General features: G+C 42.5%; 1 protein-coding gene across 1 annotated transcript in view; it reads left to right on the forward strand.

The window, feature by feature from the left end:
• LOC126259312 (tryptophan 5-hydroxylase 1) overlaps positions 1-16,635 on the forward strand; it is a 279,275-nt gene that overhangs the window by 56,450 nt on the left and 206,190 nt on the right. Inside the window, exons 2-3 of the mRNA XM_049955989.1 lie at positions 7,547-7,675; positions 15,438-15,651. Of these exons, the coding sequence (XP_049811946.1) occupies positions 7,547-7,675; positions 15,438-15,651 (343 nt within the window). The remainder of the gene's footprint in view (positions 1-7,546; positions 7,676-15,437; positions 15,652-16,635) is intronic.

Here is a 16,635-nt window from a genome sequence, read left to right on the forward strand (position 1 = left end):
TGTACTCACTCTTATACGATCACTCATACAAGAATGAAGTCCAACTTTTCCTTCACCATGAAGTATGTCAATGAAAAGTACGAAATGGTTATTGATATCACAGATTCCGAAATCAAAACTATTGTTACTTGAAAGTAATGAAACACAGCGAAACAAAGATAACACTTCAAGTCAGCCAAACTATGCTGATGGCCATGGGGCAAATGAGACGTATTCACACTGTTGTTGTTGTGGTCTTCAGTCCGAAGACTGGTTTGTTGCAGCTCGTCACGCTAGACTATTTTGTGCAAGCCTCTGTATGCCTGCATATCTATTGCAACCTGCATCCATATGATCTAGCTTACTGTATCCGAGTCTCCGTCCCAATTTCTAACTTTTAGTCTCCCCACTCCACCCCCTTCCTCGCCCCCCTGCATTACCAAATTTACATCTACATCTGAGCTCTGCAAACCACTGTGAAATGCATGGTAGATGGTACTTCCCACTGTACTAGTTATTATGGTTTCTTCCCGAGCCATTCGCATATGGACTGCGAGGAGAATGATTGGTTGAATGCCTCCGTGCGTGCTCTAATTAATTTAATCTTGTAAGAATGCATGGTTTCGCGGCGATATGAATTAATAAAATTTTCTCGGGCTTCCAGCCGCGTCAGGTGTTTAAAGTCCCACAACGTGACGCGGCTGGAAGCCCGAGAAAATTTTATTAATTTAATCTTGTTCTCAGAAAGCTTTATGACTTGGCTTTCTCAGGATGGTTTACGGCATCCACCAGTTCTGTTTCTTCAGTACTTTGTGACACTCACCCCCACAGATCAAACATACCTGCGCCCATTCGTGCTGCCTTTCTCTGTACGCGTTCAGTATCTGCTGTTAGTCTTATTTGGCGTGGATCCCACACACTTGAACCATATTCCAGGATGAGTAACACGAGTAATTTGTAAGCAATCTCCTTTGCAGCCTAACTGCATTTCCCCAGTATACTACCAATAAACCGTAGTCTACCATCTGCTATTACCAGACTCAGCCATTTCATTTTATACCCATAAAAATGCTACACCCAGGTATTTGCGTAAGTTGGTCGATGCCATCTGTGACTCACTGATAAAATTGCCGCAGGATACTACGTTTTTTTTCGTTTTGTGGAGTATGTAATATTAAATTGCTGAACATTTAAAGCAAGTTGCCAAGCTTTACACCACTTTGAAATCTAATCAAGAGCTGACTGACAGTTGATGCATCTTCACTCAGACAGTTATACATTATAGATAGGTGCATCATCCCCAAAAAGTCTGAGGTTACTATTACTATTGTCCGAAAGATTATTAATGTAAAACATGTTTTTCATTATTTCGGTTCAGTAACTCCTCATTAGTATTTCGATCTTCACATCTAATTTTCAACATTCTTCTTCCCTAAACCACTTATCGACCATCGTTTCATTTCCATACGAGGATACACCTCATACAAACATCTTCAGAAAGAATTCCTAACATGAGGTTAGCAAATTTATCGTCTTCTTGCTATAATCAGTTTGCCTTACATTATAGGTCGTTTTGCTGCCCAAATATCAAAAATTAATCTTCTACGTTTCGTATCTAATTTCCTAATCTAATCCTGTAAGCATCACCTTATTTAATTCACCTACTTTTCGTTACTATTGTTTTACTTTTGTTGATATTCACCTTACAAACTTTTCTTAATGCTCTGTCTTCTCCATTCATCTGTTCTTGCAAGCTTTTTTCCCCTCTCTGACAGAATTGCAGTGTTATCGGCAAATTTTAAGATATTTATTTTTCTCTCTAATCTTTAATTCCCTTTTCAGATTTCTCTTTTGTTTCTTTTATTGGTTGCTCAATGTACGCACAGAATGATATGGGGAAGCGGCTACAACACTGTCTCACTCCCTTCCCAACTAAATTGCTGAACGTAGTCCACGAAATACGTTTGGACCTCCAATTAGTTGTTGTTTATTAAACTGTCCAGCAAGATCAATGTCTATCGCCTTCAAAACACGATAAACAGGAACGCTGCGCCGCCAGCGACGACGGTAACCACGTCGCCCAGGCATTGCTGTGGCCTCCGATTCATATAACTGCAGTCTAGGTTATGTACAACTTGTGAGAACTTCTCGATCCCTGTATTTTATCTCTGCTATCTTCAGAGTTTCGATGAGTGTAGTCAAGTCAGCACTATGAAAAGCTTTCCCTAAATCCGCAAATACTTGCGTTTCTTTAAACTATCTCCATAGATAAGTCGTTGGGTCAGTATGACCTCAAGTGTTCGTGTATTTCTCTGACACCCAAACTGATCTTCTCTGAGGTCGGTTTCTACCAGTTTATCCATTCTTCTGAAAATAATTAGTGTAATATTTTGCAACAATAAATTATTAAAATTTTGGTTCGTAATTATTCACACCTGTCAGCGTCTTCCTTTTCACATTATGTAATCCAATAACCAAATCAATAATCCAGGTCAGAGAGACGAGTCCAGATTTATGACTAATTCTTTCCATCCATATTCCAGATTATTAGTAGCAGTTAACTAATTAGGAATCTGGCACGGATTCTAGAAGGAGTAGTTGCGGTGTTCACCTGAAAAAATTTATGGTACACCTTTCAAGGTCGCCTGCCAGGCACTAGATCCAATACACAACCACCCCTACCCTGTCCCCACACGTCTTGACAACGAAGCTACTTTGCTCAGTTCAGTAACATACACACTACGGAAATCTGATCACTGTGAATTCCCCTTAGTAGCTTCAGGCGCAACTGAAGAAACCGGCGATCTTACTCCAGTAGGAATGTCTGGACATTGTGAAATCGAATTAAATCAAATGTTGCAGCGAATGCTCGCTGTAAGGTGTAAGCGCCACCAAAACCGTCTCACAGTGCCGGAAAGGGAGTGCGCCTTAACTTCAGGAATTAATTAAAGTAATGTCCGCGTCAAAAATTTAATTAATTTGCAGGACAGAGTAGGATCTGAGAGCGTATTCACATTTCTCAACGTAATTTCAAGTGCTATTTTAAACATATCTCTCTCTCCCTGCCTTTCGGTTTTCCTTTGACTTCGTGTCTTGTACTCTGCTGCAGAAATGAGGCACACTTGTAATTTCAGTAAACAGCGTCGGAGGTTTTTAGCGGTAGAAAAAGAAGAGCTGAAAAATCTCGTGGCGTGCTGACTGTTTGCATTTGTTCCTCATCTCGTGCTGTTATTAACTGCTGGTTAAATGCTAATGTGTTCGACATTAAAATCCTTCCCTGGGGTATCAAAAGGCAATTTTAAGTCGTTTTAAGTCCATATTCAGACTAGTCTAATGAAACTAGCGCTTTATTTGTAACATACTTTGTTCACATCTGTACGACCTGCTGCCAACAGCAATATAATGCCTCAGTTACAACCAAGCAAGTTTTACGTAAGGCTGGGCTCGTCTAGTTAAATGCTTTCATTTGTTTAAAAACGAGCTTGATGGTTTTTAGACTTCTCAAAAGAGCGGTCATTATGGTCAAAACAATGAAGAATAATAAATAGTACGAAGGCAATTACATTCCTGGCCATACAAAGTAATGGCAATAATGGCACATTATGGAGTCAGTGTCCACAAAACAACAGGCTGTTCAGTCATGTGAAGATGAGTATCTCAAGAGGCAAAAAATATATTTTCATACCTTCGCCAGATATGTAGAGCTCTAATAATAACGAATCTCCCAAAGAAATGGTATAAGTACACACTACAAACAGTAACACCTAAGGGATCTAAAATTACCATCTATAAAAAATACACAATGCTTGAGCTGCGCCACCTAACAGGCGTGACGTTGCTATACGCTAGACAGTAAATTGTTGCCTCCTAACTGATTGTAATCCCAATGATCAAGCGACTCAAAAACCAAACGATGTAAAGAGACTGGGGAGCAGATGTTATTCATTTGTGGCAAGAGCAAAAATGGTTCATCTCAGTGTCCAATATGCAATAACAACGGTAAGATACAGGATATGCTATTGCTTGGAACCACACATATCCTGGGAAAATTCTTTTAGAACCACCAGTGGTACTCCTAAAAAGGAATAAAGATGTAAACAACACTAAGGTTGGTATAAAAACCACAGCGTTTTACAGGCATTGTCATATTGGACGTGATATGCCTTTGTCCTCCTCCGATATGTTACCAGCCATTCAGAGGAGAACGTGGATCACGAATTCGGCTCAACATGGCACCTTTGATATTACCATAGGTGAAACAGCACCGACTGAAGACTGAATCCTGGAGCCTGGGGTCTGAAGTCGGACATTTTCCCCACCTAACCAGCAAGGCAGGGGAAAACTGAAATCAAACTTCAAAATCAGCAAATGAAATCATATGTTGGGCAAATAAAGATAATGATGATGATCTACAGTGAAATGCCAAAAGAGAATAATCGTTCAAAAACTAACACGAAAATTGTTCAAAGATTTCATTGACGTTAGTCGCACTTGGGCATTAAAATGTACCAATTGGAACAGGTCAACAATTGCTGTCGAAACGGGACTCAAACCCGGATTTTCCGACTTACGCGAGAAGTAGCCTTAACCGCCCCAGCCATCTAAACACGCTACACGATTTCCTTCCGACCAAATGTCCAGCCTTGTACACACTTCTCTAGTGGCGCCTATCTGAAAGATCGTTTCTTTCAGTGCGGATGCACACCATGCCCGATTTCTTACAGGAATCAGGGATCCGGGGGTTCAAGTTTGGAATCTGGTCGGCAGCGTAGCGTGCTCGGATGGCCGAGGCGGTAAAAGCGACCACTCGTGTAAAGCCGGAAATCATGGTTCGAGTCCCGGTCCTGCACAAATTTTCACCCGTTACCTTTGATACATTTCAAAGCCCAAATGCTGCTAACCTCAATGAAACCTTTGAACAATTAGTTATATGTCCGCTGGATCAAAGAAGATATCTTTTTTTTTCGAACATGTTCGAAAGAACAGACAACCCATATACACTTTAAGAAAAAAACTGACGCTCCACAGAGGAGTTACGCAGACAGGTTAAGAATCGATATTCATACAGGTTTCAAAAGAAAATGCTAAATTCTAAACTTTGGTGGTCTATAGATGAATGCGTGACGCTGCAGCTGAATTTCACCGCCCAACAGACAAGGACAGTAAACAGGTGCATGTAGACACCAGTGCATAAAGTATTTGTGAATTTCATCCGTGTCCTCAGTTGGACAGTAATTATGCATCGCAGACAGCCATTTGAGAGAGGACGTGTAGTTGGGATCAAAGAAGCCTGCTGGAGTAATCGTCTAATCGCTCGACATTTTAATAGGAGCGATAGCACTATTCGACGATGTTGAGGGGAATGGGTGAACCATGGCCGGACACAGCATCAAGAAGGAAGCGGTCGACTTAGAGAGACGGCAGAATGCAAGGGCCGGGTAATCGTCAGGGACACAGGGACCATTAATAGGCGGCCCATAGAGACGGGGCTGACATCACGGCGCCACTTTTGCTGTTTACCATTGACCTCTGTAGAGCAACGAGCACATTTTCAGTAGTCGTGTGATTAGGACCGCCCGTCGGGTATACCGTTCACCGGGTGTAAGTCTTTCGATTTGACGCCACTTCGGCGACTTGCGCGTCGATGGGGATGAAATGATGATGAGTAGGACAACACAGCACTCAGTTCCTGAATGGAGAAAATCTCCGACCCAGCCGGGAATCGAACCAGGGCCCTTAGGAATGACGTTCTGTCGCGCTGACCACTCAGCTACCGGGGCAGACTATTTTCGGCAGTGTCGGGCACATTCAGCCTGCAATCTCATTGGCTGGAGTAGAATTGTCTCCACTGAGGAGTCCCGCTTCGAACTGAGTCCCGATACCCGGCGAAGACGTGTCTGTAGACGCCCTAGTCTGTTGTCGGATGGCAGCCTGGCTCTTGTCCGCTATACGGCCCGAGAATCTGGAGTGATGGTCTGGGTGCCATTTCGTCTTGTAGCAGGACCCATTTGGTGGTCATCCGCACTTACAGCACAGCGGCACGAAAACGATATTTTACGTCCCGCTTTGTTGCCCTTCATGACAAGGCATCTTAGTCTTACATTCAGCCTGTACTCAGCGAGAGTGTCTATTGCTTGTCTTCGTGCTTGCCAAACCCTGCCTTGGCCACTGACGCTGGCTCTCTCCCCAAATGAGAACGTTTGGGGCATTACAAGCAGGGCCCTTCAACCAGTTCGAGATTCTGGCGATCTAACGCGCCAATTGGACAGAATCTGGCACGATATCTGTCAAGAGGACATCTAATTACTGCCTCAATCAATGCCAACCTGAACAACAGCTTGCATAAGGGCCAGATGTAGACCAACGCATTACTGACTCGCTCAATTTGTGAAACTTTTTCTTTTACATAAACCATTCAATTTTTATAAAATTGTAATCATTTATTTGTCTGTGCATATAGATCACAGTTACCGATTTCCATCCCATTCGGATAATTTCTTCATGGTACGGCTTTTTTAAAACTCGGAAATGTATTAATGACTTTGATGACTAGTTAGAAGCAGCCTGCTCAAAAAATTGAATGTTTCTTCCTCGCACTACAGATAAAAGTTGAGAACTAAATGCAAAATTTTGGAGGCATTTTACACTTTGTGTATCGTCATTCAAAATAGAGAACAAACGATGGATTGCTGACATTATGCGTACCCTAAAAATATGTGTTATTGATATTCATGGAATTACGTCATCATGCTACAAACGTCAAACGTTAACTAAATGTACTACATAGTAGGATATGCAAATGTTTAGCATTTCAACACAACTGTACAAAGTAGACCATCTACATTAAGCGTGTAAGGAAAGATTTCGCAGCTGGGTTCTCATCCAGGAACAGCATTTGAATGTTAGCTGCTTGTGAGATCTTGTTATGCTTTTGATAAGGAGAAACTTCTACCGCCATGTATCGGAATTCGACAACAACTGGGTGGTAGCCTGTTAAGGCTGCCGTTTATCGATCTTCGGTATTGCTGCTCGCGTTGGTCGAATCCCATGACTGTCATACGAGCATGGAACATAAAGGTTCATGAGGGCATTACTGAACGCCATGCAGGATCTCGATGACCCCCTGCGGATAGCGCCCGAGAGTAAAGATATATTGTTCGTCCCATCGAGCAGGGTCGTACAGATACTTCAAGTTCCTTGTCAGAAAATATTCTTGCTTGCAGGAAGACAAATGCCCACATGAACAGTTTGGCGACGTCTGGAGCGCAACCTGCTCTCAGGAAGGCGACCATTGTCACGGCTGCCCTTGTCTACGCTAAGGCTTCAGGTGTGTTCTGCAACAACGAAGGTTTATGCTTTTTTTTAAAAAAGAAAAAACTCTCGTGGAGAGTGACAAATTGGTCCCTTAGAAAGGGCCACGAGAGATTTTCCCCAACTCCCGTGTCCAGAGCTTTTTACTTCTTTCCCAAGGACACCTACGTCGACTGAAGAGTTAATTGTAATATTCTATTAGCAACATCTTGGTTTGTGCCGGAGAAGGTTGAAAAGTCTTTTCTTTTGTTTACAGCGGAGTATCAGCAGAGACGCGGGACCTAACGAGGTGTCAGTGGAGGGCCACAAGGACTCGCTGAGCTCTGTGGTGTTCTCGCTGAAGAACCAAGTGGGCGGTCTCGCCCGCGCGCTGCAGGTCTTCCAGGTGAGTGCACCGCTGTGTCTGGCCGACGGATGCGACAGCAACATTTATCCAACTGATTTACATATTGTAATCACATCCCTGTTTCTGAAATTGCACACTGATGTAGCAGATGATATACATTCAATGAACTACAATCATCTCTGTAACTTCAAGAATCTTCGGAATCCACAAAAACAAACTTTGTGGCAATTATGTGCCGACTAAATTTCGGTGGGGCGTCGTGGAAACTCATGACATAAATGGCACAAGGACGCTAGACCACTTAACACCAACACCGACTCAAAGAAAGGCCTCGGCGCTTGTTGGTGACGTCACGTCAGCTAGGCACGGCGAACGCCAGGTCTGTTGCAGGCAGAAACGCCTGGGCGTGCTTATCACTATAAATCTCTTATTTTTGGACAAAATGTTTGGTATTTTTTTGGATTCTGCAGTTTTATTTAGATGAAACATCTTACTATCGTAAAGCTACAAATGAAGATCATAGTTCTGTATTACTGAATACTGTCGAAACAAACGTAGATCAGTATGAGAAGACGCTGCCCCATTGCAAGCTTCGGAAATTTTACATTCAAGTAACTATATTTACTTGATCCATTTTGCTATCGAAACTTACCACAACCCCCCTTACAATGAACTCGTTTCTTTTATTTATTTATTTTCGTTTGACATCGTCACTGGAAATGTGAACTAATTTACATGTGTAAATGTCCAACTGAAGCCAGTCGTTTTCAACGAAAGGGATTCTAAACAGGAAACAAAATAGCTTCATACATCGAAAATACTGCTGAGTTTAAACTTTTTTAAACATGCACATTAGAAAGGATAAATGTTCCCCTCTTGCAACTGAAAGGAGAAACTTTATAAGATAAAAAAATTTTATTTTATAAAACAATTATCTCTCTTTTGCCTCTTCTTCTGTCCCCCACCCCCTCCCCCAACGTGTACAATCGCAAGATATTTCATTAACATTAAGTGCTCCTCACCCCATAGTCAACCACGATACCTAAAGAAGAACACCAATATGTTCACAGTTTCTTGTAAAAGCAACCCAGTACACACGTAACTTCCTCAGATTTACAAATAAGGTAAAGAAGCACGAATTCTGTTGCTGCTGGACCATGAAGTTGTTTTTGTATGTCAATCCTTAAAACAGGTAGAAACTTAAGTTCAGGAGTACACTATTTGTTAAGAAGTGTAATGAATTGCACAATTAACTGATGGCATAAATCTCTCAGAACACTGTGTGTTGGTCAACTGCCGCCAATAGTTTCATATTTTCCTGTGTCAGAGAGGGAGACACCACCATTATGAGTATGCCTGCAACAGACCTGACGTTCGCCGTGCCTAGCTGACGTGACGTCACGAACAAATGGTTCAAATGGCTCTGAGCACTATGGGACTCAACTGCTGTGGTCATTAGTCCCCTAGAACTTAGAACTACTTAAACCTAACTAACCTAAGGACATCACACACATCCATGCCCGAGGCAGGATTCGAAACTGCGACCGTAGCAGTCGCACGATTCCGGACTGCGCGCCTAGAACCGCGAGACCACCGCGGCCGGCGTCACGAACAAGCGCCGAGGCCTTCCTTTGAGTCGGTGTTGTTAACACACATACAGGAGTCTTTGGGTGGTGGTCTAAGGTATGGTGATACTGTGCACTTGATACTCAGTATGCGAGTTGTGAATACAGGGAACACATTTTAATGACTAGTAGGTCGTGATTCACGAAAATATGTTTCAAGGAAGAAAGGAAGGAAGTAAAGAAGCAACATACTATCGACATCTAAGTCATTAGAAACAGACCAGAAACTCGGAATATTCTAAGGATGGGGAAGTAAATAGGCTGTGCCCTTGCGAAAGAAGCATCTCGGCATTTGTCTGGAGCGACTGTGGGAAATCACGGGAAACCCACGTCTGGATGGTCGGAAACGGATTTGAATCGTCGTCGTCCGGAATGCAAGTCTAGTGTACTAATCACTGTGTCGCCTCGTTGTTTCACGGCAAGGTAGAGTTATATGTGGCAATGAGAGTGCTGCTGAGGCAGCCTAGTGGTTAATATCACAGATCGCGAAAAGTAGGAACTCTGTGTATGCGTTCCAGATTGGTACAAATTTCCATTACTGCAAAGTATTCATTATAATGGACTTCAACGTCTTCTGAGCAGGCTTCACCATCATCACTTCATGTCACTGCATCTCACTGAGTTCGATGTCATCGTTACTTGTTTGCCGGCCAGTTATGTGATTAGATACGGTGCGTTCTAACAGAGAGGTCTGTATAATGTAAACTTTCACGCCCAGAAATGTCACGCTTATTACAATACTCTGAGCTATTATCTGGTGTTCGTATGCATTTCCTTGAGAAACTTAACATTCACCCCCATCTTTGGAGGGCATTTTCAAGAGGGAATCTCACCATGATTCGTGACTGACTGAGTCAGGGTATGAATCATACATTCTTAGACCCTAAAATCTGCCTTGAAGGCGTCTTTCACAAATGGATACAAAATGACGGGTTTCTCCAAGAGCTTCATTCGACCACGGCTTAATAGGCCGGAGTATTTCAACAGCAAGTAGCGATGATATTTATCCGCGTTAATTCAGCAAGCCACACTGAAGGGAATTTGAACAACTGGATCGAATCACTGGATTCAACAGTGAGACGCGTTCGCTGTGCATTCGATTATATATTTTTTTAATTTTTGGTATTTCATATAATTATTAACCGAATTCAAAAATTTAAAATGTTACCATATTCTTTTCATTAGGTTAAACGTTTAACACAGTAAGGCAAGTACTCGAATTCGAAACTGTGTATCTGACTTGACGTCTTGCCAGTGTAACTCACGCCGCGAAAATTACCAAGATTAGATTCATCCTGGGTTTGATAAAGAGGGCACTTAGTGACTTCCAGCAAACTTTAAACGTGTAAATAATTCTCAATATCGATTGTGCAAATGTGATTCGAAGTTGCTTTATACAAGAGAGTTTGATAGTTTAATGTATCGGACTTGGAGGAGGTTGCTGGTTAGCTATAAACGAGTCCTAAAAGAGGTAGGCAGTGTTTGTGCTCTTATACTATGAAAATTTAACAATATGTTCTGCACTGATTATACCTTTCTTCTTCAATCTTATGATTCCAGTTTGCTGATAAGTGTCCTTTACAGTTGGTGTGGATTACTGACAATCCTTTGACTGTATTTCACTTACTATGTTCTAGTGTAGTGGTTCCCAGCTGGGGAAACCCCTTAAGGGGTAAAAAGATATTTTATGAGCGGTAGAAACAAAAGGACATTTGAGATGATTATTATGTAAGACTGTAGTACTGATAACTTATGTAATTATTAATTTATTTTTTCTCAATTACTAGCATCAACGCATGTCTCAATGTGGTGGACATTATAACTTGTTAAAAGAATGTACGAGCAACATCTTCCTCACAGAGTCCATGCACTACACGCATAAGGTCTACGAGACTGGAGTTGAGACATATCCGTCACGTACGCTTAAATATGGCATGAATATGGAACACATTTTTATTTGTATAATAATAACAAGGCTGCTTGCGTTTTAAACTTTTCAATTTATTGGACCGCTTTCGAGGACATGCTCATCATCAGTGGTCTATATTTCACTTTTAACCATTCACAGAATTTTTCTGGTGTTCTATTAATTTTGTATGCTTTACCGCGTATTATATAAAACGTATAAAATTAAAAGAACATCTGAAAAAGGTCTTCGAAGGCTTGCAAGTAAAATACAAGGCCGCTGATGAGCATGTGCTCGATATCGATCCGGTTAATTAAAAAATATAAAAAACAAGCAACGTTGTCATTATTCAGACAAACAAAAATGTCTTTCATTAACTATATGAAGGCTGCAAGCGTGAAAATCCTTTCTCCTAGCTGTAGGCAATTCCTCCAGTGCACCAGAACTTACTACATTATCGCGAAGTATTTTATGTTCCAGGCATGCGCAGCTGTTGAAAGGCATGATTTTAAGAAGAATTCCGCTGACAGCTGGTAAAATTCTTGTTTTATTGATATGGAGCCAGTTTAGCGGCCTTCGTTCATCGATATAAATTAGACAATATTCACTGAATAATATACGTGTCTTGACTAGGAGCGATAGGTACAGCTATGAACTTTAAACCTGTGAGTATATTTTAGATACCACTTTTATTGTCCGCCTGCTTAGCTGGGTGGGAATGTGCTCGCCTCCCATGTAAGCGGGGCTGGGTTCGATTCCCGGCCGGGTTGGAGGCTTTTCCCACTCGGGGACTGGGTGTTGTGTTGTTATCGTCATCATCATCATTTCATCCTCATCACCGGCGCGCAAGTCGCCCAATGTGGCGTCGACTGAAATAAGACTTCCACTTGGCGTCGAAACTTCCCCGGTTGGAGCCTCCCGGCCAACGATACCATACGCTCATTTGTATTTACCACCTTCATTATTAATTTCAATATCCTCAAAGTTGAGGCACTATAAGTTACTCTTTACCATGAAGGCTGCACCTAATGATGCGGCTTTAGTCGCGAAATCAGTTGTGAATTAATAAAACAAGAATTTTACGAGCTGTCAGAGGAGTTCTACTTAACATCATTACTTCATTATTCACTTCGCAACTTAACACAATAGCAACTACGTAACTACATTTCTGTAGGGCCTACACAGTATTATTACCATTAATAACATTATTATTATTGAAACTTCCTGGCAGATTAAAGCTGTGTGCCAGACCGAGACTCGAACTGCCAGGAAGTTTCATATCAGCGCACACTCCGCTACAGAGTGAAAATCTCATTCTGGAAACATCCCCCAAGCTGTGGCTAAGCCATGTCTCCGCAATATCCTTAGTTTCAGGATTGCTAGTTCTGCAAGGTTCGCAGGAGAGCTTCTGTAAAGTTTGGAAGGTAGGAGACGAGATGCAGAAGTAAAGCTGTGAGGAGGGGGCGTGAGTCGTGCTTGGAGAGCTCAGTTGGTAGAGCACTTGCCCGCGAAAGGCAAAAGTGCCGAGTTTGAGTCTCGGTCCGGCACACAGTTTTAATCTGCCAGGAAGCTTCATATCAGCGCACACTCCGCTGCAGAGTGAAAATCTCATTCTGGATTATTGTTATTGTTATTATTAGTGGCAGTGGTCAGGCAACATTGGAAATCTGAAGTCTTCCAATTTCTACCAGTCTAGAAGTAAGAATTCCAGTGATCAAGTAATTTACAGACAATAAATAGAGTGCAGACATTTTAACTTCGTTGATTTTAAAACTGGCTGCAGAGTGTGAGTGAAGTAGGAAGACGTGTTGTGGAGAGAAAGCATGCCTTATAACAAGTATCTACTCTCAATATGGATAGATACGTTTCTTTTCTCAGTAGAAGTTGTAGATAGCACTCGCGATGCCCTGGGAATTGCTTCATCATTCTGTAAAAAAAGGTTGATAGAGGTAACCTAGTACCAATTTCTCTTTAGTTAGTGGTTTAACAGAACGCGTACAAAAACTAAATATCATTTACTTTCGCCATTTTAAAATATAAATTAGTTTTCTGACATTGTCAGCAGGAGAGCGATCTCTGAATAATGTAATGTTCTTACTAGAGAAGTTTATTTAACCACATCGCAATAAATATACCGGGCGTCTCTCCTATTGAAAACAAAATTATTTTCAAATCGTAATTTTACGTGCACATTTGATAGAGCAGCCCCAAATTAGCCTAGTGCGATATTCCTTTTATCGTTATGTATTAACAGGGAGAGTAAAACACGAAGATAACCAGTACTCCAGCAGCGACTGAGAAGCGCTGCGTGCCTGGCGGCAGCAGTCAGCGCGGGCCAGGGCGATGCTGCCGCAGGTGGACACTGGTCATTTCCCGAGTTTCACTGTCGCTGTTAATACACACCCATGAATCGAATATCACACTAGACTAATTGTGGCCGCTCTGTCGAATGGGCACATAAAAATCCCTTTTAAATTTTGTTTGTAACGGGAAACAAACCGACGCCTTTCATCTACGCTGGGCATCGCATGAAAGATGTGATGAGCAGCATTTGTTTGGGCTGGCCGCAGCTACACGTTGCAAAAACAAAACTGCAAATGTCTGCGGAACACCAGAGAAAATGTTCCTCACAACTCTTTGCAGAGATACCCTTTATCTCTCTCTCTCTCTCTCTCTCTCTCTCTCTCTCTCTCTCTCTCTCTCTCTCTTTATAGTTCCGGCAAAATAAATTGAAATCTTCATATTATTTACATACAAAGACCATTGCGCCACTATGTAGCGTACGGTTTTTAGTCATGGTCATATTTAGGGGCAACCCGTTAAAGGGGGGTAGGACGTCAAACGGGCCGAATTGGAGCAGGGGAGGCACCACAGGACATTTTAATTTCCACTGTCTATACTTTTACAAGTAATTTCATAAAACTTTAACAGCATGACCAGGAAGGATTCAGGATTCATACTCATAGCAGTGCAAGCTCAAAAACGTAACAAAAAACATTTTTTAACATGTGAAATTTCATCATTTTTTCACTTACTACTGGCTGCCTTTGTTGCTATAGGTACACTTTTCTTCCTAAGTAAGACAGATTCTTCGATGACTTTTGCACAGCATACAAACCATAGTTACAGGTGTATGAAACTCTAGAAGTTATTTAATTTATGAAAAAATGAATGAACTGTTACATTTTAAACTTCATGTTTAGAAAAAACTCAGGTTTTATAGTTAATTATCTCAAATTTTCCACAGTTTTTTTAATAGATCTGTAAAATTCTAGAGTTTCATACACCTGTAACTACTGTTTGTATGCTATGAAAAATTCATCGAAGAATCTCTCTTACTTAGAAAGAAAATGCAGCCAGTAATAAGTGAAAAAATGATGAAATTTCACATGTAAAAAAAGGTATTTTGCTACGTTTTTGAACTTCGACTGCGATGAGTGTGAGTTCTCAATCCTTCCTGGTCATGGTGACAAAGTTTTATGAATTTATTTGTAAAAGTATAGACAGTAGAAATTAAAATGTCCTGTGGTGACTCTCCTGCTCCAAGTCGGCCCGTTTGACGTCCTACCCTCCTTAAGCAGATGCTCCAGTGTAACGTTATACATTATACAAAAACGCATCAGACACATTTGGTTCGTAGGATATTGCCTGCTGTGTCCGTGTTGACAGTTGATACAGACAGCAGGCCTAACCTATGAACCAAATCTATCTGATGCGAAAATTTTTGTGTGTTTGGCACAATCATAATTTTGTTGTTTAATGTATAACGCAGCACTGGACCGTCTTCTTCAACGAGCTGTTCCCAGATATACCCACGGCTAAACGATCGTGCACTACATAGATTGGCACAATCGTCTATGGATGTAAATAACAGGAAGATGGCAATTTAACTTGAGCAAAATAGTTGCCTGCTAATACAGGATGGTTTCTTCCACCCTGTACAAACTCTAGGGATTGATCGATGAGATATTGCTGAACTTACGTCCGGAAATACATGTTTTCCATGCTAAAGACCATTTATTCAATCATACATTGTTTCAGAGACTGAGGTTTAATACACGCTTTACCACGCAGCCATAGTTACAGTATTTGGGGGGGGAGGGGGGGCGAGTTTCGTATTACTAGCACTCAGGGGTAACGGTCACACGAAGGATGGGAATCACTGTTCTAATAGTATGAGAAATCTGTTTGCCGAATCCACGAGTGAAGCAAGCACATCGGAGGATGAGGAGTGCTGACGTGAATGTGGTTGTCGGTGTCTGCTGCACAGGACCTGGGCGTGAACGTGATCCACATCGAGTCGCGGCCGAGCTCGCGCAAGGACTCCGAGTACGAGATCCTGGTGGACGTGGAGTGCGACGCGCTGCGCATGGAGCAGCTGGTGGCTGCGCTGCGGCGCGAGGTGGCCGCCATCAACCTGGCGCGCTTCGAGCAGGGCGAGGACCTGCCGCCGCCCACGCCGCTCTCCGCCAGCGCCAGCTTCGGTGAGCGGCCGCACTCTGTCTGCATCTCTACTCTGCGACCCACTGTCCAACACAAAACTCACACAAACCGAACATCGCGTCACTTGTGTCGGCACAAAAAGAACTTAACACGCACGACCTGATCAAAATTTAATGGACATTAATGTAGTGTGTGTCCATCCCCCGCCTTCATGACGGCTTGAATGCTGGGGACAATGAGGTGACTGCATGTCTGTGGAAGACTGGCACCCCATTCTTCCTCAAAAGCCGAAACCAGAGAAGATAGTAATGTTGGACACATAGGGTTCTGGAGCAGAGTTGACGTTCGAACACATCCCAAAGATGTTGGTCTCAGGTGCGGACTCTCGCCAGGCCAATCCTCTTCACGACTGTTATTGTTAACAAACCATTGTCTCACTGGTACTGCTTGTCATGCAAATATAAACAGTCATCGTCACTGAAGTGTTCCTCTACTGTATGCAGCACACAATCTGCATCTACATCTACATTTATACTCCGCAAGCCACCCAACGGTGTGTGGCGGAGGGCACTTTACGTGCCACTGTCATTGCCTCCCTTTCCTGCTCCAGTCGCGTATGGTTCGCGGGAAGAACGACTGCCGGAAAGCCTTCGTCATCACCTCGGGAGGTATAAGTAGGGAGAAGCAATATATTCGATACCTCATCCAAAAACGCACCCTCTCGAAACCTGGACAGCAAGCTACACCGCGATGCAGAGCGCCTCTCTTGCAGAGTCTGCCACTTGAGTTTGCTAAACATCTCCGTAACGCTATCACTCTTACCAAATAATCCTGTGACGAAACGCGCCGCTCTTCTTTGGATTTTCTCTATCTCCTCCGTCAACCCGACCTGGTACGGATCCCACACTGATGAGCAATACTCAAGTATAGGTCGAACGAGTGTTTGTAAGCCACCTCCTTTGTTGATGGACTGCATTTTCTAAGGATTCCCAATGAATCTCAACCTGGCACCCGCCTTACCAACA

Source organism: Schistocerca nitens, chromosome 5 (genome assembly GCF_023898315.1).
Source record: "Schistocerca nitens isolate TAMUIC-IGC-003100 chromosome 5, iqSchNite1.1, whole genome shotgun sequence".
Classification (NCBI taxonomy): domain Eukaryota; kingdom Metazoa; phylum Arthropoda; class Insecta; order Orthoptera; family Acrididae; genus Schistocerca; species Schistocerca nitens.